The following is a 22761-nucleotide window of genomic DNA, read 5'->3' as shown; positions in this document are numbered from 1 at the left end:
TTTTATGCTTATATCCATTCATTTAAAAAATGTTGAAATAAATTAATTTCATTAAGCAAAATAGAATTAAAAAATATTTTATTTACAATAAATTGAAATAATTAACCAAATATAATAATATATTAAAATAAATAAAATATATTAAAATATATACTTAACTGTAATGAAATGACCATTTTGTTTAAAGAGCTTTAATTATGATCATGGAGAATAAATCTTTTATGATTTTGTATATAAACGATGAGCAATTTTTAAGAGTAATTTCAAGAGTATATTATTTTGTATAACATTTTTATGTTTTTATCCATTCATTTAAAAAAAGTTAGAATAAATCAATTTCTTATTAATTTCATTAAATAAAATAGAATTAAAATAAATAATTTTTTTTACGATAAATTGAAATAATAACTAAATATAATATATATAAAAATAAATAAAATATATTAAAATATAAACTTAACTCTATTCCAATTCCAATTTTGTACAAACAAACAAGGGAGTAACACATTCCCAATCAAATATCAGGCGAACCAAACAAGAATGAGATTGCTGTTTTCCATTCCCATTCCCCATTCCCTTTCCCATTCTAATTTTCCATTCTAATTCTCCATTCCTATGCCTGCAACCAAATGGGCCCATTTGGTTGTTGGAATACGATGTGAATAGGATTACAAAATTAGAATATGTTTTTAATTCTTTGTTTGGTGCACAGAATGGGAATGAAGAATAGGATTTCAAATTCCTATTTTAGCCCAAAATGGGCTTTTATCCATTCCCAAAAAAACTTGTAACTAAAATGGGCCAATCCCATTCCCAATCTTGCTTTCCCAATATTTGGCAAAATGTATAATTCGTCAGGTTCGCAAAAAAACTCCCGCTCATTCTTCTGCCCTTTCACGAGATTGATTTCATTATGAAGGTTATTTTCTTTCATTTCACTTGTGAGTAGCAACAGTTTTCCTTGGTAAGGCCATCAATCTGCCCAGTTTGGTTATTGCAACTTCTGGAATCTATCTTGGAGTCATGTTATTTTGGGTGGGCTTTGCTTATGTGAGTTTGAAATACATGAAGTTTTTCTCCTTCATCAATGGCATTGGTGAATATGAGATAATATCATGCCCTAGGATTTGATCTTGGAACCACAAAGCCAAGCCTTATCGATTTGGGGAACAACTTTTAAAGAGTTGTTTGTATAACAGTCTTTACAGGATATATTATTATTAGAATACACAAAGGTTGGCATAGGGTTTTACAGATCTGTTAAAAAATGATACTGTTCAATCATTCGGGTTGTTAATCAAACCGGTTTAGGGCTTTTACTCGAAGTTATATCTTTGAGTATTTCTTTTCCATGATGAGTATCGAATATGGGAAAGCTATAGACCAGAGGAGATCAATTTGAGCTCAATTAAAACCATCTTGAATTATTATTGGAATACACAAATCCTTTCCATACACTATTTATGAATAAATAGTGTCAACTTTCTACATATTTCCACTATCGAAAAAGAAAAGAATCATGTTCGTTACATAATATTTGTATTGTTAACTGATATTACAAATTGATTTTGTGTACTTCACATATGGATTTATGAAAAAAAAAATTTCAGATTTAAAAATACATATTTTCAACAAAAATTGCAGGCATATAGTGTAAATAAAAGAGCAAAGAAGATGAAATACAATAATGCAATATTTATGGTAGTTAGGCAAATTTGTTAAAACAGAAAATTATTGTGTTATTAAATATCTGATACAACCATTATAAAGAGTTCTTCGAATATAAAAATTTGAGGGAGAACGAACAATCATATGATTGTTGAACTTCATACTCTAACAATCTCCTATATAAAGATTGAGAGACACAACCATGCACAATGATATCCTTACTTCCTATTCGAAGAACAAGGCCTTGAAAATAAATCTGTAAATTGAAATAATTAACCAAATATAATAATATATTAAAACAAATACAATATATTAAATTAGAAACTTAACTGTATCCCAATTCCAATTTTGTACAACCAAACAAAAGAGTAGCATATTTCCAATCAAATACCAGACAAACCAAACAAGAATGAAATTGGTCTTTTCTATTCCCATTCCCCATTTCCATTCCTATTCCCATTCCTATTCCAATTTTCTATTTCTATTCCAATTTTCCATTCTAATTTTTTTGTTCCTGTACTTGCAACCAAACGGACCATAACGTTTGGACATTACACTTCTGTCCCTAAGAAGCGCCGAATGAAGTACAACTACCCCTCTTAACTTCATTGAATTTGCTCAACTACCCATAGAAAAGATATACAAGGTGTCTTTATTCGCTTCACCAATTCAGCGGCCTATGTTACCTGATAATTATCATAAACCAACAACAATAATAATTTATATCGCCCAACAACATTGGGAACATCGAAAGGCTGAAAATTTATAATTAAATTTCTAGTTCTTCTCTCGATTTCTTCGCTGGACATTTCCGGTATCTCTTCCCTGCTTGCATATAGAATTAGTATTAATCGTTTTCTTTTCGTTGGAACAACGTTTTGAGGACGCTGCAGAGAATTAAGGGTTTGTTTCGATTTCTCTTTTTGTGCGGCAGGACAACTTCATAATCAATGGCCATGGCCTCTCCCTCTTCATTAACCAATTTCAATGTCAATGGTAAGAAATCGTCTTTCAATTTTTAAAAAAATCTGGAGGGTTTTATTTCGATCTGTACATTCCGTTGAATTAATTAATTAATAAACTGAACTACCTTTTATATTGAATCTTGCATGTTCAATTCTCTATTTCATTATATTCAAATTTACTTTCGTTCATGGTTGTATAGTAAATGCTTTTTTGAGGTTACAGGTGACTACATTTGAACTTGTAACCTTCCAAGATGAAAAAATCGATAGGATAAATACTTACACGAGAGCTTTGATTCTATGAAAATATGATTGTATGAGTTGCGCGATTTCTAGATTTTTGAAAGGGATAATTGATAGGTTCAGAGCATGTTCGGCCAGAGTACAATGATACAATGGGGTCGACTTTAGGGTTTTTAATTTATAGTTATTATTAATTATACCATACTTGGTTAGCTTTGTAGAATTGGAACTGCTAATTTAGTTAATCTTGATAATTTAGATGCAAAAGAACGAATGGTTATTAACGAATTATGTTTGAGGTATTCTTAATAGGTTGTGTGAGTTCCCATCAGAAAATTGACTGTCCTTGCATACCTGGACACTAACAAACTCCGGCAACACACATCCTTGGGCCTATTGCCTTTTGGTAACAAAGGGACTTTGTCGCTTTACATTGTAAATAATGATCAGAGCTTTAAGCCTATGTTTCTAACCTTTGATCCCACTCCCACCAATCTTGGAAGCAAGCCGGGGCTTTACTGATTTACTTGCAGCAGGGAATGAAGCTGCCCTTCTTGGTATGATACATATGTTTGTGTATGTGATATGCTCTTTTAATCAGTGGGGAAACAACCTTCCTACGGTTCAAATCAAGGTTGTCATCAATATAGTCACACCCACCCTTGTTACTAGACCATATCCCGTTGGATTATGACTCTTACCGAACAAAAAAAAAAAAACTGTTGTTTTTGAGGGACAAAAACTGTCAATAGAAATGGTGTCCAGGAGTCCTGTTAATTAAAAATGCACGCCAGACACTTCTCAGAAAGTAAGTTTACAGCGAAAAGGAGGGAAAACAAAAAAATCTTTTTCCTTGCAAAACTTATATGAGGAGGAATTGAGAAATGGAGAGGGTTACTAAGAGGATGATAACCTTTTTGACAAAGAATGGATCCGAGGATGAATTTTTTTGAATAATTAGTTCTATTTAAAAACTATCATTGTATTGAGTTTTAAAATTTTCAAGTTTCAGCTATTTCAGTTGTATTTAAGTTTCAAAACATGTTTCAGACTGGCATGATTATTCAAAATATGTGTGTGTACAACTTCTGGATTTTGCATTTGAGAAGTTATTAGCATTTGATTATGATGATTATAGATTATTTATTTTGTTAAGGTTTTACTGTGAAATCATAAATATTATTTTTGACAGTTTCTAGACTGGCTGTACCTTTGCTTTACCCAACAGTACCTCTTATTCATAGACATTTAAAATTTTGAAGTGCTAATTATTATTGAATAAGCTGGATTGTTGCTTTTGGGGCAAAGCTTTGAAGCTGCTAGGATCACAAACACAGACACTTTCCAAGCAGAGAGAGATATAAATCAGCAGGAAAGATGATTGTATTGAAATATAAAATAATATATATGACCTTGCTTATAAAGACACGAAATAATATGGTAGATAGGAGTAACCTTACAACTACCAATAACTAAAATAATCACCTAATTATGCCTAAGAAAACTTGAGCATGAGAGTAAATAATAATTTACTCCAACACCCTCGTTCCCATAAGTGCAACTTAGGGAGAAGATTATACTGCAAAATGAACAAGATGCAAGATGGGACCCGCTAACTAGGCCGTGTTAGGTACCGTTGTACAAAGAAAATGCAATGCAAATAGAAATCTCTTACAAAGTGGAGAAAAGGAGAAAACCTCGTGGGAGAAATTTCTTCTCCGAAAGGGAAAAACTAACGAAATGCAAAAACAAGATGCAGATATGGAGATCTTAAACATCTCCTAGGTCTACATGCATTAGGTATGTATAATTGAATATTCCCCCATCAGCCCCCCAAAATGAATAATGTCCTCCAAAAATGGTGAGTGCGTGAAGGCAAAACATAGTTTAGTGCCTGTAAACAACATTTATCTCTTTGGAAAGAAGACAAATCAAGTGTATATGCAGGAATGCTTCCCATTTTGGATACGAATTAATAGGAAGCAAAATCCAAACGTGGGGAGATAATGTCTGTGATATCTGCTCATGTGCTACCAAGCCCTTGGAAGATGATGCTGCAAACCAATTGTGTATGTATTGTGACAAGTAGCGAACCACTGAGAACTAATCTTGAACAAGCTCCAAAGGTAGATGAAGTGACTATTGTTGTATCACTCTTATTATCAAATAAGAGAGAGAAACACTCAAATGTGTCCTTCAAATCTAAAATAAGAGACTCTACAAACAATGAACTAGTGCCTTGAAAATAGAAATCTCAATTAGGAAGATCATGCTATAGCTGCTGATCAGGATTGATGAAAGATTCAAGCATACTTATCCAACTTGTTGGGGAAAACAAGACAGGGGGACAAAGTACCTCAATTTGGGAATGGTGAAGTGGCAATGCCGCATATACTATATTCTACACATAGAACTTGAAATACTAGTGCTATGAAAAGATGTATAAATTTGATTATTTTATTGAAGAGGATGGCTTTGAGGCTTATGATTTTTTGAGTTTCCTAGTGCAAATTGGTGGGAGCTGGATTATGTGAAAAGAGGGAGAAAAAGAGGAAAGATTAAGGATGGAATAGACATCAAATTGCAGGAAAACTAGCTAAGCATATTTAGGAAGACGAGAGAAAGAAGTGGATACAGAGAAAGCACATAAGTTATACACGTTTATGAGTTTCACTCATGACAAATTTCTTTCTACTCTGGGTGTTTGATGCAGGAGCATGAGGCTTATGATTGGTGCAAAAGCACCTAGTCTTAAAGATATTGGAGATGATCCCTACAAATATTTTAATTATTCAATGTAATTCCATATGTTTTTTATGTGATATTCCATGTAATGGAATCAATGGTAATGCCTAAAGGAAATAAATGTAAAGTTGTCAAGAAAGTGCAAAACTATAAGTTGTAATATTGCAAAAAATTCAAAACTATTGCAAAAAGGGTTAAGAGAATGTAAAAAGTTGGTTGGTAAGTTGTAAACCAGCAATGAGCCTATAAAAACTTATGTATGGTCAAACCGAATCATAAGGGAAGGAAATATTTACATTTGAAACAAATTTGGAGTGATTCTAAGTTGTTTTGATTGGTTTTCAGTTTTGTGTTGGTTCCAGAGCTTGTATGACCATGTATAGATTGGAAACCACGTAGATTCTGTATATTTGGATAGTAGGATTAATAACCCTCCTTTTGGTTTTGGTTCGGAGTGATTATGTGGAAAAAATGAATAAGTTATGAGCATTTTGGTAAAAGTGCTTGTTTGTAGATTTGGGATTCCCTGATAACAGTCATGTTGAATCACTTGGTATGGACACATATAGAATTGTTGCGAACTCTAAATGGATGCATTGGAAAGATATGTGAATCTAGTTTTATTTACATTTGGTTTGAGCCGTTTTCATTGAGATTTGTGGAAGTTATATGTTTCTTAGTAAAAATTGGTTTTTTAATATCTTCAATGGAGTTGTAGGCATAGATTTGCATGCATGTAATGATTTATGGATTGGAAGATTCAATGACTTATCTATTTGGAAACTAGACTCAATAATACTTATTATTAAATTGATTTGGGATCTTTTGGTTCTGTATTGTGAAAGATATTGGATGCCCGAGGCAGGGTTACAAGTTTTGTTTTGCCTCATGAGATGTCTCTTAGAATGAAATTTAATTCAATGGGTTTCGATGGGATCCCATTTATTGGTTTCTTTGTAGTTTCCTTTGCATCAAGTGGTATCAGAGCTAGAAGCTTTTGAGAGTGTGAGGATTCACACTAGGATCTAACCCTACGTTTGGTTTATTTGAGATTCTTTTTATGAAGTTTTGGTTGCAGATTGGTGCCAATTCACTCAGTTGCAGTGGGTGGATGAGAATGTCTTCCAAGAGGGTCATGAGAAATGATCCAGGGCCTGAGATTGGTCTATTATGTGTTACCAGCAATCTTGGGGAGAGAGGCATGATGGAACTCCAAGGTGAGGGACGGATGCGGCATGGACAAGTGGACTGTGCAATGGCTGAAGCACCATGGAAGTCGACCAACATAAACTCCATGAATAGGAGTCACGGTTGAATGAGATATAGAAAGCAGAGGAGGCATCAATCCAGTGATGAAGACAAAGAGGCAACAAATTTGTTTACAAATTCTCACCAGGGCATTTCCATGGGACATGGAAAATTTTCAAGCTTAGGAGTATGGAGTAGGAGCACCTAGTCTTAAAGGTATTGGAGATGATCCCTAGAAATATTTTAATTATTTAATGTAATTCCATATGTTTTTATGTGATATTCCATGTAATGGAATCAATGGTAATGTCTAAAGGAAATAAATGTAAAGTTGTCAAGAAAGTGCAAAACTATAAGTCATAATATTGTAAAAAATGCAAAACTATTGCAAAAAGTGCAAAAAGGGTTAAGACAATGTAAAAAGTTGGCTGGGAAGTTGTAAACCAACAATGAGCCTATAAAGACTTATGTATGGTCGAACCAAATCATAAGGGAAGGAAATATGTACATTTGAAACAAATTTGGAGTGATTCTAAGTTGTTTTGATTGGATTTTCAGTTTTGTGTTGGTTCCATGTCTTGTACGACCATGCATAGATTGGAAACCACATAGACTCCATATATTTGGATAGTAAGATTAATAACCTTCCTTTTGGTTTTGGTTTGGAGTGATTATGTTGAGAAATGAATAAGTTATGAGCATTTTGGTAAAAGTGTTTTTTGCAGATTTGGGATTCCCTGACAACAGTCATGTTGAATCACTTGGTACAGACACATATAGAATAGTTATGAACTTTAAATGGATGCATTGGAAAGATATGTGAATCTAGTTTTATATATATTTGGTTTGAGTCGTTTTCATTGAGATTTGTGGAAGTTTTACGTTTCTTAGTGAAAACTGGTTTTTTAATATCTTCAGTGGAGTTGGAGGCATAGATTTGCATGCATGTAATGATTTATGGATTGGAAGATTCAATGGCTTATCTATTTGGAAACTAGACTCAATAATTCTAATTATTAAATTGGTTTGGGATCATTTGGTTCTGTATTGTGAAAGATATTGGATGCCCTAGGCAGGGTTACAAGTTTTATTATTGGTTTATGATAGTAAAAATGGGTCTCGATACAGAGACCATAACATGTAATCTGTTTATTGGATTGATCTCAGATTTAGATATGTTTTAGAAGGGCTAATTTTGAACAACTTCTCCAAATGGTTTGGCACGAAACTATCAAAAATAAAAGTTATGAGTAATATACTCCTTAATAGAAGTCAGACCATGTGAATGGTGAAGTATTGTAAACTAGTGTTGGAAAGAGTTTTGTTTTGCCTCATGAGATGTCTTTTAGAATGAAATTTATTTCAATGGATTTTGATGGGATCAGCAGGTATCCCATTTATTGGTTTCTTTGTAGGTTCCTCTGCATCAATGATTTTTGAGTTTCCTAGTGCAAATCGGTGGGAGTTGGATTATGTGAAAAGAGGGAGAAAGAGAAGAAAGATTAAGGATGGAATTGACATCAAATTGCAGGGAAAACTGGTTAAGCATATTTAGGAAGATGAGAGAAAGAAGTGGATGTAGAGAAAGCACATAAGTTATACACGTTTATGAGTTTCACTCATGACAAATTTCTTTGTACTTTGGGTGTTTGATGCAGGAGCATCGATGGTCTATAGACTATCCAACATCAAACAAAAATATTTTTCATTTTTTAGATTTTAGTTGAAGGTTGGTCAGTATTTAACAAGCGTGCAAAAGTTAAAATTGACAATTTAAAACTGCAAAATTTTCACTTAATGCGTTGATATTTGTAGGATCAGCTACCATTTCAAGAAGGATCCAAAATGGGTAAGAAAGCATCTTGACATATTCACTATTGCAATTTGAGCACAAAGAGAGAAAAATCTTGCAATTTCTATTTTGGGAAGTAACTGAAAAAGCTAGAGACAAAATCAAGCTACCCAAACAAAAGTCTTGGAAGGGGGTTCATAAAATAATCAAGTTGAGATATTTTAGGAGGGAAAAATGGGAAATAGAAACTCCTTGGTCGTGATTTCTTGGAGGGAGGGTAAAATTGAATTTCATTTGCATTTCATTCAGTGAAAATACCATTTTTAATCTAGATTTTCATTTCATTTTAGCAGTTTTGGTGAAGATGGTTGTGGGAAAGCATGGAGAAATATTTTTGGGCTATTGTAGCTGTATATTCATGGTTTTGCAGGTCTATATCAGATTAGAATCAGATTTGAACATTGGTGTTGAAAGCCAATAGGATTATTGCGTGTGCTTATTTTATGTTCTCAAATTTCAATATAGATCTCTCAATATTTCTTGCATATTGTTGTGAGCTTTTAGCATTGTATGTGTTGTTGCAAAATTAGATTTGTGTCAATTCTTGAAGGGAGAGAATCACTCTACGCTAGTGGTATTAGAGCTGGTTACCTCAGCGTGTAAATAGATCGTTGAACATGAGGTAGTTTGTTCTAGAATTTTTTTGTTGTGGATATTGCAGAAATTTCTCGAAGAAAAGGCAAATGAAGTGGTGGAAATGCTCGTGGTGAGGAATGGGAGAGTTGAGAATACAACTAGAAGCCATGCAAGAAGAAATTAAAAGAGGTGGTGCTCAGAGAAGAGATCTAGATTGAAGTGAAGATGAATTTGCTAAATCTACTAGATTATCTAGTAAGGAAGAAGATGAAGTAGTGAGCGATCCTTTGATTAGAGCATTGACAAGGACTGGAAAGAAATCCAAAATGGAGGTTTCAACATTTAATGGATGTCTAAATCCTGGAGAGTCGATAAATTGGATCAATAACATGGAAGATTTCTTTGAATTTGAAGATATTGAAGACCCAAATAGAGTGAAGTTTGCAAAAACGAGTTGAAAGGGTAGGCAAGTATTTGGTAAAGAGAAATCTAGATAGAAAGAGGAAGGGGAGGAAAAACTAAAATTTCAATGTGATATAGAATGGTGAAGATGCTGAAAATACAATTCATCTCAGAAGATTATGAGATTGATTTGCTCAAAAGCATGCAAAGTTTGAAACAAGGAAGGAAAACAATGAAGCAGTATATAGAAGAATTTCACAAGATCTTGATTAGAGTGGGGCATGTTGAAGCAAATAAGGAGAAAGTGGCTCGTTGGATCAATGGACTAAAGCATAGCATCCAAGAAGATTAGCATTAGCTAGAATGTGTATCATGGACAAGTTATATCAATTTGCATTGAAGGTGGAAGAAACATTAAACAAAAGGTTTGAAAACAAGCGAAAAGGAAAGTGTAGATTGTATGAAGAGAAGAATGAAGGTAATAATCAGAAAACTTTAGTGAAGAAGACCATAGTAGTAGAACAAATCAGAAGTTAAATGGTTTTTACAACTTTAGAGAACAAAATTTCAAAGGAAGAGGAAGATCAGGTAGAGGATTCAAAAGACACGAATTTTGTGCAACCCATTTTAAGTGCAGAGAAGAGAGTCATAGAGCTTATGAATGCCTTCAGGAGGAAGAAAGAATAAGAAGCTGATCTGAAAATCAGCCTAGAGCAACAATTGTGATTGAGGAAGATGTTCATCACGATATGAAGATGGAAAAAATGGGAAACACCTGGTGCAAGAAGAGTCTTGATGAATGCATGTCATGAATCAATTAAAAGGAGAAGGAAATGTAAGACAAGATGTAAGTGTAAGGATAAGATTTGCAATGTCATTATTGATGGTGGAAGTACATACAATCTTGGTCTAAAAGAATTGTCAAGAAAGTTGTAGTTAGAAAGAAGGCGGTAGTTGCATCCATATTAGATTGCTTGGTTGTAGGATGATCAAAAAGTTTTGGTGAGGGAACAATGCTTAGTCAAATTTAAAATAGGAGATTACCATGATGAAGTCTTATGTGATATTATGTTAATGACTATCATATTTTATGGGGAAGACCATGGCAGTTCGACACAAAGGCAATTGCCAATGCACATGTTTATGCGAATACATTAATATTGGTAAAGGATGGTGTTCGACAAAAAATGAAACCCTTGCTGGTAAATGTTTGGTTAGTGGTGTTAAAGAATTAGTAAAAAAGAATAAATATAAAGATTATAGTTTGCTTATACAAGTTGCAACAATGTTGATAGCATTCTATAGGTGTAGAAAGACAATTTCAGTGGATAAGGAAAATAAGGTAAAACCTAAATTTTGTGAGAACATTGTTGAATCCGATTTGTTTAAGGATGACAATATTGGTATAAGAGAGAATGTTTGCAGCAAATAATTTCTTGAAAGATGAAGTTATAGATGATAAAGAAGATGGATAGGTTATAGATGATAAAGAAGATGGATAGGTTAACGGTGATCTCTTGCTCAATAAAGAGAATGTTGAAGTTATTTTACTAACACTGATGTTAATCTAGGGAAGGAAAAGTTTTCAATTGAACCTTGTCTTTTAGACGACATAGAGAGAAAGGATATGACAATGATGCAAAAGAGAGATTATAGGCAAATAGTTGTTGCAGTTTCAAGGAAGGAGGTAATGCATAAATTTGATTATTTTTACTGAAGAGGATGATTTTGAGGGTTATGATATTTTTGAGTTTCATAGGGCATATTGGTGGGAGTTGGATTATGTGAAAAGAGGGTGAAAGAGAGGAAAGATGAAGGATGAAAGAGACATCAAATTGCAGTGAAATCTGGTTAAGCATATTTTAGAAGACAAGAGAAAGAAGTGGATGCAAAAAAAGCACATTAATTATAAATGTTTGAGTTTTACTTGTGAAACATTTCTTTCTACCTTGGGTATTTGATGCAAGAGCATCCATGGTCTACAGGCTATCGAGCATCAACCAATTTTTTCTCATTTTCTAATTTGGTAGATTTTAGGGTAAGGTTGTTGTTAGTATTGAATAATTGTTAAATATTTGTTAAAAAAATAGGCACCTTTGAAAGAAACTCCAAATGTAACTTTCTTATTATTTAGTGGCATTTGACAATTAAATTTTTAAAAATTCCTGCATAAGTATGGAATTTGTGGAACTACCTACCACTTCAAGAAGGATTCAAAATTGGTAAGAATGTATCTTGACACATTCATTATTGCGACTTGAGCACAAAGAAAGAAAAATCTTGCAATTTCTACTTGGAAGTAACCAAAAAAGCGAGAAGACAAAATCAAGCCACCTAACCAAAATCTTGGAAGGGGATTTTTAAAAGAATCAAGTTGAGATATTTTAGGAGGAAAAAGTGGAAAAAACTTATTTTGCTCGTAATTGTTGGAGGGAGAGCAAAATGCAATTTCATTTGTATTTCACTCAATGAAAATACTATTTTAAGCTAGGTTTTCATTTCATTTGAGCAGTTTTGGAGAAGATGACTATGGGAAAGCTTGGAGAAATATTTTTGGATCTATTGTACTGTTTATTCATGCTTTTGCAGGTCTATATCAGATTGGAATTCCAAATCATATTTGAACATTAGTGTTGAAAGCAAATAGGCTTATTGCATGTATTCTATTTATTTTCTCAAATTTCAATTGAAATATCTCAATATTTGTTGTATATTGTTGTGGGCTTTTGACCTTGTATATCTTGTTGCAAAATCAATTTTGTCTCAATTTTTGAAGGGAGACAATTTGTCTACATCCATTTTTTTATTAAAAAAGGGGTGAGAAAGTTATTCAGAACATTCAACAAATTAAGGAATACAAAGCAAGGGCCCAAGGCCAAAACAAGAAATCTCAACTCCCAAGAAGAACCAAACCCATGTAGGGTACACCTACACACCTTTATCCTCCATAATTAACCTATCCAACATCTCCTTAAACTCTGGCCTTAATGAGCCTCCAATCATCAATATCACTCCCACCTTGGTTGTCTGAAGCCCATTTTGTCAAGCAATCAACTACCCTATTCGATTCCTGCAATGTGATAGAAATATAATCAAGCAGAGAACATAGATGAAGGATCTGTTTGACCATACTAAAATGCGACTTAACATCATCGTCTAGTTGTTAACAATGTTTAGACAATATTAATTGCAAGTTAACATCTTCTAGTTGTTGAGCATGTAAAACATCAATCACAATCTGAGAGTTGGACTCACAAGCAATCCTCTTCTATCCAAGAGAGCACCTTTTTCTATGGTATAAAGAATAGCTATAGCCTTTATAAGGTTATAGAGTTACAACCCTTATAGGAAGAGAAGCACACAGCATTTCCATTGCTATCTCTACCAACACCACCAATTCCTGCATCTAGGATTCCCACTAGAAGACCCAGCCATGTTGATTTTTAAAACTCTCTCAAGAGGGGAGAGACATCTTCCTTCGCTATGAATATGCCTTAATCTCCTTCTAGCCAAGGGCCCAGCTCCATTGCCAACAAGATTTATGTTCCTTATCACAACTAGATCACTAGGATCCATAGGTCCAGTAACATCACATTTGGCAAGAATAGTTTCCTAAAGTCTGGGCAACCAGCCAAAGAAAAATTGCAGTTAGCCCAGAAAAAGCTATTGCAAACCCATTTTGACCAAAGCACACCTTCCCTGCCATGTAGCTGCCTATCCATATCTTGGTATCTAGAGGCAACAATAAATTTGCTCTTCGGATTAGGATCCCAATGCAAAACCATCTATATCATTTTGCTGCGTGGATGTTTATTAAAAATTAGTTTTACAACATGAAAACAAAAACTGCTATATATAGCTAGATTTGTGAGAAGAGGTTATTATTGTTTTTTAATTTGTTTAACAATTATAATATTTTCTTTAAATAATCATGAATTGCTGAATGTAGAAATGTCATTAAAAATATGTACAATTAGTTTTAAATATAATCTTTTATTGAGTGAGTTGTTCATGAAAGTTCAAGATGCAAGTGGAACTTGTTTATCTTGAAAGTGGCTAAACCATCCATGGGTTCCTTGATGCCCCACAGATATGGTAGCAACTGAGAATAATCAATTCATATGATTGTAGAATGAGAACTTGACATGCTTTCCCATCTAGATAGAGCCAAGTCATGCATGCCTTATAGTTTTGAATTTTGGTGAAGTCATCTTGCATCTCGAAGAGAAGAATCATTCAGGAGATGTTTGATAGTCGTTCTTTTTGTTTCCGGACTTGGTTGAATGCTCATCATTTTCTGGATATGTTGGAGGAATTGATTTTTTCGTTTTTCATAATGGACTTTATGGTTCAGAGTTCTGATTCGTTTTTCATTGATTTTTGTTACTGCCGAAAAGATCTAATTTTTTGAAAATAATTCAATAAGATGGGGAGAGGCACTTTCATTTAATATTTTGGAGTAATTCTTTCTCTTTTTGGTCCTTGATTTATTTTATATTATATGTAATTAAAGTGGTTTAAAATGAAATGCCATTGAAACTATCAATAATTTAGTTTGAGGCAGTTCAATTTCTCATCATGCCATGGACACACATACAGAGCTGTGGGATAAACAAATTGTCTTCTATCCTTCAGGATTTTCTTAAAATTCATTTACTGACAACTGAACATATAAAAGAATTTTCAATATGACGTTGCCTCTCTTTAAATTATCCCTGGTTGAAAATTGCTCTTTCCTTCCAACATTTTACAAATACTACCATTTAGATTTACCAACATTGTATGCCTCATTGGCTTTGAGTTATTTTCCCCATGTACACATTAAAAGGCATTTTTGAATTGTGTTCAAGTGAGAATGCTTAATAGTTTTTATGCCACAAACTGCTTGCAACATGTCAGCAAAGGTACCATCTACACTCAGTTGTGAATGTAGAAATAAGAGTGTTTTGAAGGCAAAGCTCATAAATCTAGAGCTGAATGCTATATTACCGACCACAATGCTAAATACATAGTTGCAATTGCTGAAAAGCTACAAGATGGCATAAACGGTGTCCAGGGCAGAAAAATTCTCATATTGCCCAAGATCATTCCTGTTTCTTGTCTGCCTTGCTGAATTTCCTTGTGTCTCTATCGCTGCAACTCTTTCAGTACCACATATATAAAATGCCATAGGAGGTGGTGCATGTTGAAGTGCCTGTTGAAGGGGGTGGCCAAAGCCTTAGCAAAAATCCCAGTGTAATGATGGAAAAATCCTATCATCATTTAATCTGCTTTGTTTTGCAGTGGCTTTTTAAATGCTTTTATCACCCAATTTAAGGGTAAGAAGTGTCACGACAGCTGGGATTATATAGCTGCTATTCAATTGTTTTGCAGCCTTGTTCTATTCAGAATAATAATAAAAAAATAACTTGGAAACTTATTTCTCTAAAATCAACAAATTTAAAATATTCTATGGCAGCTCAAATAGATCCTATATGATGCAGAGGTCAACAATGTTTCAAACTGCTAAGAATCAACTCAAATCCGATTCAAACAGAGGAGATTTCACAGCCTTTAAAGAAAATATTAATAATAATTACATTAAATGTGTGATTTTTTTTTAATGCGAGGCAAGCAATGGCTCTACCTCCCTGGTGCATTAAACATGCCGAAATTTGCATTGCAATGTGAGGTGAGGAATGGATTTTTTTATCTGTTTGCAATTTTTTTGATTGAATACTTTTGACTGCTTGCAAATCATTTGTCAGAATTTTTTTGACAACATGAGGATTCTCAATCCCGGAAGAGCCTGTTGGGTATTCAAAATTAGCTGTTAATATACTAATTACTCAAATAGAAAAAGTTTATAATTTTTTTTGGTGTCCATTGTTTCAATATTATTTAAATAAAAGTTTCAGCTGCTTTTTAAATCTTCTAATTTTTCAGTTACAATTTAATTCTTTTATGACTGGAAAAATCTGAATAGATCCTTAAGCCACAACTCTGTGGTTAATTTAAAAAAAGGAAGAAGAGAGATCAGTGTTGTATCGCCATAACTGGTAAACAACTCTGTGGTTAATTTTAAAAAAGGAAGAAGAGAGATCAGTGTTGTATCGCCATAACTGGTAAACAACTCTGTGGTTAATTTTAAAAAAGGAAGAAGAGAGATCAGTGTTGTATCGCCATAACTGGTAAACAACTCTGTGGTTAATTTTAAAAAAGGAAGAAGAGAGATCAGTGTTGTATCGCCATAACTGGTAACCTTTGCCAGTGGCTGACAGGGGTTTTAGATGGGAATTGAGGCCAGGATGTGGGAGGAGCTTATATTTCACTGAACTGAGACAATTTATAGAGATTCAGTTGCAGGTAAATTAAATAGAATGCAGTTCAGCTAGACGATTCAAATAGTCTGTGGGATGCAGCGGAACAGCTTGTGCAGCACCAATAGCCATGTCTTTGCCCCTTCCCCTGCTCACACACTTATTACTTTTGCCTCCGGTTCATTTTTGTTGGCATGTCTCTGCCAGTTTTTATTTTTCTGGCATGAGACATGATACTTTTTTGGTGGCATTCTTATTAATACTAGCTGATTGGCTAAATATTAAAAGCAATCCTAGATTCCATTCAGATCATTAGATGCCCAGGGTAATCTGGTGTAATTATAAAGTGATGATGGATTATAAAAAAGAGCAACTCATTTTAAATATCCACACTAAGATTATAACTTAATAATGTGTGCATGTAACACCATCCATAGCAAGGGCTTGCTTCACCTCTGAACTGATCTAGGCAGAGTTACGTTTCCAGTTGTCCTTAACAATTTTTTTTGGTTTATTCAATACTTGCCTTTTAATGTTCAATATGGAAAAACATTTTACAATTAATACAATATGATGAATGGTTTGTTAGCTTATTATGACCGTAGAACAGCATAATCCATTTTTAACAATATTATTATTATATTTTTACTTTGTCCTTGGAAATGAGAAAACTATAAGAAGAGAATTTATAGTATTGCACTACTGCGGAAACTGAGTCTGCCTCTGGAAAGTTACTTGAAACTTAGTAACAATAAATCTTCATTCTATAAAAATTCTAATGACCATCTGTCATGCTCAATTTCATGATTAATCGTGGTTATAATTCGTAAGATCAACTATGGCCTGTAGTAATCAAGAACAACAAAAGAGGACAAATTGAAAATCTCTAACTTGATTTTTAATTTCTGGATTTGATTGATATGATATGATAGATTTTAATGACATTCACGAGGCTACTGTAGCCCACCCCCCTAAGTTAGGAGAGGAACAGACTTTTGGTTAACTTGTCTCTCCATCGCTGAAGTTTGATAATCAGACCTGCTGTTCTCTTCACTTGATCCTCCTCGAATAACTAGTTCAAGTCCCTGTTCTGTAAGATTGTGTAGAGTTTTTTTTCCTCATGCAGTATGATCCGAAAAATTGATGGAAAAAAACTCTACACAATCAAATCCAGAAATTAAAAATCATTGACATGGATTGTGGAAATCTAATAGATCTGAATCTCTAACTTCCACCTGGGGCTGCTTCATTTCCTTTTGCTTCTCCAATTGGTTCATCAGGTGTTGCATTTCCTCTAGCATTGTGTTCTGAAACTTGAATTTCTGCTTTTAAAATGGGGACCTATGGGAGTAGGTAAGGTGATGATATTGTTTCTATCTGCAGTGGGGCCAGGAACTGCATGTACTTTCCATATTTTTCATATTCAGCAATGTCCTTTTCACATTCCATTTTCTCTAGTATCTATCTTAGATATAAGCTTAGTATAGGGCCTTACATCTTATCTATATTTGCACTTATCATCATCTGGTGGTGGCTCCACTGAGAGTGTTTAGAATGTGCCTTGGCTATCCTAGTTTGTTCCACGGCATTTGATATTTCTGCACTGCCTTTAGCTGCACAATGAGAAGATTTATAACTTTTTCCATATTTGAGGAAGTTGAAAGTCACCGAGATTTTAGTCTTTTTTTTGCAATATTTTGATTGCCTTTTTCTCCTTATTGTTTTATTAACATCACGAATTGGTGTTGTATAGAGTTCTTGAAACAGTACATTATTTGAATTTTGAAATAGTTTTTTACCAGATTCATCTCTGGCCCTGGCAAAGTCTGGTTCGATTTGCTGCAAATCCTGGTCCTTGTCAAATTTGATGGAAATTCAGCTGCAATGGACCAAATTTATCCCGGATTCTCATAGAGGGACCTGGGCTGAATTTACTAGAATCTGCACAGACTTTGACTAAATGCAGTAGAACCCAGGCAGACTTTGGTCAAAAAAACAATGTTTGTTGACTTCTTATTTTTTTCCTCTAATTTAGTCTATATGAATATAAATATGAAAAAATTTGATTATTTTGGTATGTGAGTTAAGTGCCAACTGCCAAGGTCTTATTCCAGTCTACTATCCATCTCTCTCTTTCCAGTTTGATTGTGCATACATTGTTCTATTTGCCAATGACGAATATAATACCGGGAGTAAATTATCTGGTTGAAATTAATGTTTTCACCGTCTCATTTGCATTGGCAGACATTTTATTTTGCCTGCTGCATTCTGTATTCCTGAAGTATCAGTCTGCATTTAGTTGAGAATGCAGCCATCTGTGTGCGCGTTGTCTTGGATCTGTTACAGAAGATTAATTGAACTGGAAAAGCATCTAGTGCTTCAGTTGATCCTTAAAGAATTTAGAGTACCTTGATATGTTTCCATTTACAATATGGCACATTTCACTTCATGAAAAGATCTATATTCTATGTTTGATTTTTTCAAGTGACGAATCCTATAGATCTAAAATGAGATTTGTGGTGATATATTTCTGATTGTTAATATATATGGTGTTGCAGCAAATGTTGCACTATTATTAGCATTGTAGTGTATGGACTTATTTTCTGCTTCATATGTGTGTGTTGTTTGTACAGATGGAGCCAAAACAAATATAACCACCCCCCCCCCCCCCACCCAAAAAAAGAAAAAAAGAAAAAAGAAAAAGTCTAATACGAATTTCAAACTCAAATTTCGAACTCGAATCCAAACCAGCAACTTAGTTTTATTCTGTAGGGCCAACAAAATTTCCACAGGTTTACCTTTTTGGCATTTGTTGATTCTAAAGGCACTAATAGTCATGTATCCATTTCATGCTAACATCATCTGTATTGTTTTCATGCTAAAGTTAAAAGATGAAGAGATAATGGATTATTTGCAATAATCATGAGAGATTAAATTGAACTTTCATTTTGTTTACTTGGAATAATGGACTTCAAGAATACTTTTGTTTCACAGATTTAACTTTTCTGGAATCATTATGTGGAGGTTTTATGCTAAAAACACCTCCGTACAGTTTTTAACTCTTCACACTAAAAAGTAAAAACATTCAATGAAGGAAGCTAAATAAAAATTAGAAGTTTTCTTTTGCATAATTTTTTTCTTTGTTATTGCTCATTGAAAATACGATTTTCACTTTTAAGTTTTTAAAACATCTCCTTCAAGTATGCCATCTTTTCTGTCTGGTTTTCAGGTGTTTATGGCTCTAAGCCTCCTGGATATGGCATGGTAAAATTGATTCCGTCAAGATCTTCACCATCTAACAATGTATGGAAGCAGAAAGCTAAACTGCATGGACGCATGAGCTGTAAACAACAAGCTTCTGCACGTGCATCATATGAGTAATAATCATTTTTCTTTTTGCATGAGTATCATCCCATTTTTAAGCTTACTGTTTTATTGCTTATCTGCTACCAGATGGAATTGTTGTGGTAAATATTCTCGTAGATTAAGAATGGCATGTTATTCTTCAAGAAGATACTAAATATTGTAATGTGACTATTTTTTTTTGAAGTGGGAAGTCTGCAGAGCAGGCCGATTAGTATGTTTTCAGTTTTCCTGGTGAAATTTGATATTATTGAATATCATAAATAATTTGCAAATGTCAAATGTTTATTGCTGAATTGTTCCTGTTGATAATAGATTTATGCTTATGCCTCTCTGCTTATACATTTGCTACTACTTTTCCTTGTAACTTTTCTGCAATCAGTTGGTATCATTTTCTTGTGGATGATAATTTACCTGTTGTCTGTAATGTGAGTTGAAAGCAATCTGCCAATAGGAGCAATTTTGTTTTTCAAGCGATGGAGAATAAGAAAATCTTTGAAGTAGTCAACAATATTCATATATGTGTAGAAACTGTTGGATTAAACCCAGAAATCAGTTGATCAACAATAAGGAAAAAACAAACCAGATACAAGAGACACCAAATTATCCTGGGAAAACCCTTTCAGATGAAGGGAAAAACCCAGCCACACAACCAAAAATATCACTTTTATTGATCATAAATGTTCAAGTGTGCAATGCCATTCGCTTAATGCAATATATACAACAGAGAGAAACTCTTCACATTCCAACTAAAGGTCTCTTTAATTTCCAAAGCATAAATACAACTTTTCAAATTTCCAATGCCTTAACACGTTAAATGATAGATTTTTTTAATTTAATATTACAATTTAATCATTGCAGGGGTCAAGTTTCTTCACTGACTCCGGGGGTTGCTAACTTGGCGGAGTGTCATCACAGATATTCTTACATGGCTTATCACTCCTCTAGAGCGATTGGGGCGATCGACTTTTTTGGTAAGGCCTATGGCCGGTATGCTCAGGCTTCTGCCTTTTGCGGTCTATGGGCATTGATATTGACCATCTGCCTCCCCTCCAATACTTATTGGATGCTCCCGCTAATCTTCTCTCTACCTAGTCGAAGTTGACCGAGCATATCAAGATGGACATCTATAAATGGTATATCCACATGACTTGGATCGACTCCGCAGGGGGGTTTGTCCTAGTATGGCATTTATGTTGAGCACTGCATTGACATTTAGGATGGTATCATTGTGCGTCCCTCTATGTTGAGCGGTGCTGGCCTCATGCCTTGCGTATTCCTTTGGGCTCCTTTAGAGTGGGTTCCCATCGTCTTCACATCTAGATCGACTAGCAGATTGATAGAGATTATCAATCTGCTCAAATTTGTTAGCTTTGTGTCTTGGGTGTGGCCAAGATGGAGTAACACTTTCTATTCCATTGCTCCATCTACTATGAGATTTGTGGGAGGTTCCATTGTTTGTTTAGGGATTGCTGGTCCTTAGCTTCCTTTTTTAGGTACATTGACCTGTGGTGCTTGGCGCTCTACCTCCAGGGGGCTACTCGATTTTGTGATCACACCTCACAACTTCAGCCTACCTTAAGATCCAGGCGTGTTGAACTCATCACATCCTTCTTCACGCTAGTCATCTCTACCAAATGTACCATGTGTCTGTTGGGCCCTTCTACCTTAGTTCTACCTTGAGATCCAGGCGTGTTGAACTCATCACATCCTTCTTCACGCTAGTCATCTCTACCAAATGTTTGGGCCCTTTTACCTTAGTTCATGCCAGGTCAGTGAGACCTTGTAGAGATCACACATCACGGTGGTGGCACCCTGCTCCTTGTGGGCCTTAGAGTTGGTTCCAGACTCCCTCCCGCCATGATAGTTACCCCGTTCTAGGGTAGTTCACCACTACCGGGGACCTCTAGTTGGTCATCCTTGTGGTGGTGTTTTCTTGGTTCTCTCTTTTGTTTTGTTTCTTGTTTGCTTGTTCTTTCCATGGACACTGTTTGGTGTGCTGGCTGCTGGCTGCCTGTTTGTTGTAACTTTGAGTCCCCTAGACCCTTTTGGTGGTCTCTTGTTGGACATTAATATTTTATTTTATCTTATCTTAAGGAGATAGCTAAGCAAGTTTCTAACTGTGTAATTCAAGGAGATGATCTGAATTCTCTTGGACAGCCATTGAGGAAGCGCACTACCCAAACAACATAAAAATAAAGTGTGGAGAGTTGGAGAAAGATGAATATTAGAGCAAGGGGTACTGTTGGGGAATCTCTGAAATGGGCATAAGTATATGCATATTGTGTTGGATATGAGTATTAAAGAATATGATTAGTTTTTTTATCCTGATTCAATTGTGGATAGATGTTTCATGAACTTCCTTTTGCCATTGATTTCAAAGGGGGAGATATACAAAATGGGAAAGAGCTAGCGATAATAAAGGATTATAGTGAGAAAAGGGGAGACTGTTAGAATATTTTCAATGATGTTAAAATGTATGAGCAAGATTGTTGTCATTGATGTCGAACGTGTATGAGCAAAATTAATGGTTTTCTTGTCAGTTGAAGATTAGTAGACAAAATTGTTGCCATCATTTTCATTGATGTCAAGTGAAATCTATGTCAAAGTACTGTCAAGAATTTGTAGAAGGCCATAGACACTAATTGATGGACAGGTTAGTAATGTACAAGGCTGGGCAAAATCAGATTGCAAGTACTAATTAATGAAGTTATGATCATACCTACATTATGATTCAGAATAGAAGATCATACAAGACAAAGAAAAAGACTATGTATTATTATGAAATAATATATAAAGTAATGTCCATATTTACATTTTGACTGCACATGTTTAATGAATGTTCCTTGATAGATTTCAGGCAACTGTGCCATTAAAAGTGAATGTTCCTTGTGCTTTGTTTTTCCATTGAAACTTGTACCTATGTTCTTTCAAATTCTCAACTCAAAAGTTCATCAATGTTTTCAAGTTCATCACCCACAAGGAAAATTTACTTGAATAAAAGTAGTGAAAATTTTGGGCTCAAATAGCTGCTCTCTTTTGTACTAGCAAGTCTTTATTGTCTAATGGAAAAATATATCACACTAACTTCACCGTTTAACAAATCTTCTAAGATAGTTATCAATAAGAACATGTGAAAATCATTAATGGGCTTTTGAGATGTAATATTCTGTGTAATATTACTCTATCTTGAGCTTTTTGATTCAAAAACTATTAAGTTGAACATTGTCATTTGATTTATTTTCCTCCAGACTCTTAATATAGTTCTTTTTCACACTGTTGTAGAAATTGCAAATAATATTAAATCACAAATATGAATCAGTTATTTCTTTTTTGTAATTTATGATGTCTGCTCAGCAAAAGAAAACTGTTGTTTAATGACTTTTTTGAGCTTGAGGAT

General features: G+C 34.2%; 1 protein-coding gene across 1 annotated transcript in view; it reads left to right on the top strand.

Moving 5' to 3' along the window:
- Window positions 1-2284: 2284 nt before the first annotated feature.
- The window catches only part of LOC149563459 (uncharacterized), a 66369-nt gene continuing 45892 nt past the window's right edge, over window positions 2285-22761 (top strand). The window contains exons 1-3 of the mRNA XM_089826709.1: window positions 2285-2482; window positions 2603-2664; window positions 19228-19375. Of these exons, the coding sequence (XP_089682835.1) occupies window positions 2619-2664; window positions 19228-19375 (194 nt within the window). The 5' untranslated portion in view covers window positions 2285-2482; window positions 2603-2618. The remainder of the gene's footprint in view (window positions 2483-2602; window positions 2665-19227; window positions 19376-22761) is intronic.

This window comes from Cupressus sempervirens, chromosome 4 (genome assembly GCF_028749045.1).
Source record: "Cupressus sempervirens isolate cs-2001-9-10 chromosome 4, ASM2874904v1, whole genome shotgun sequence".
In the NCBI taxonomy this organism is placed as follows: Eukaryota; Viridiplantae; Streptophyta; class Pinopsida; order Cupressales; family Cupressaceae; genus Cupressus; species Cupressus sempervirens.
The sequence above is the reverse complement of the archived record's forward strand: the minus strand, read 5'-3'. Positions and strand labels throughout refer to the sequence as shown.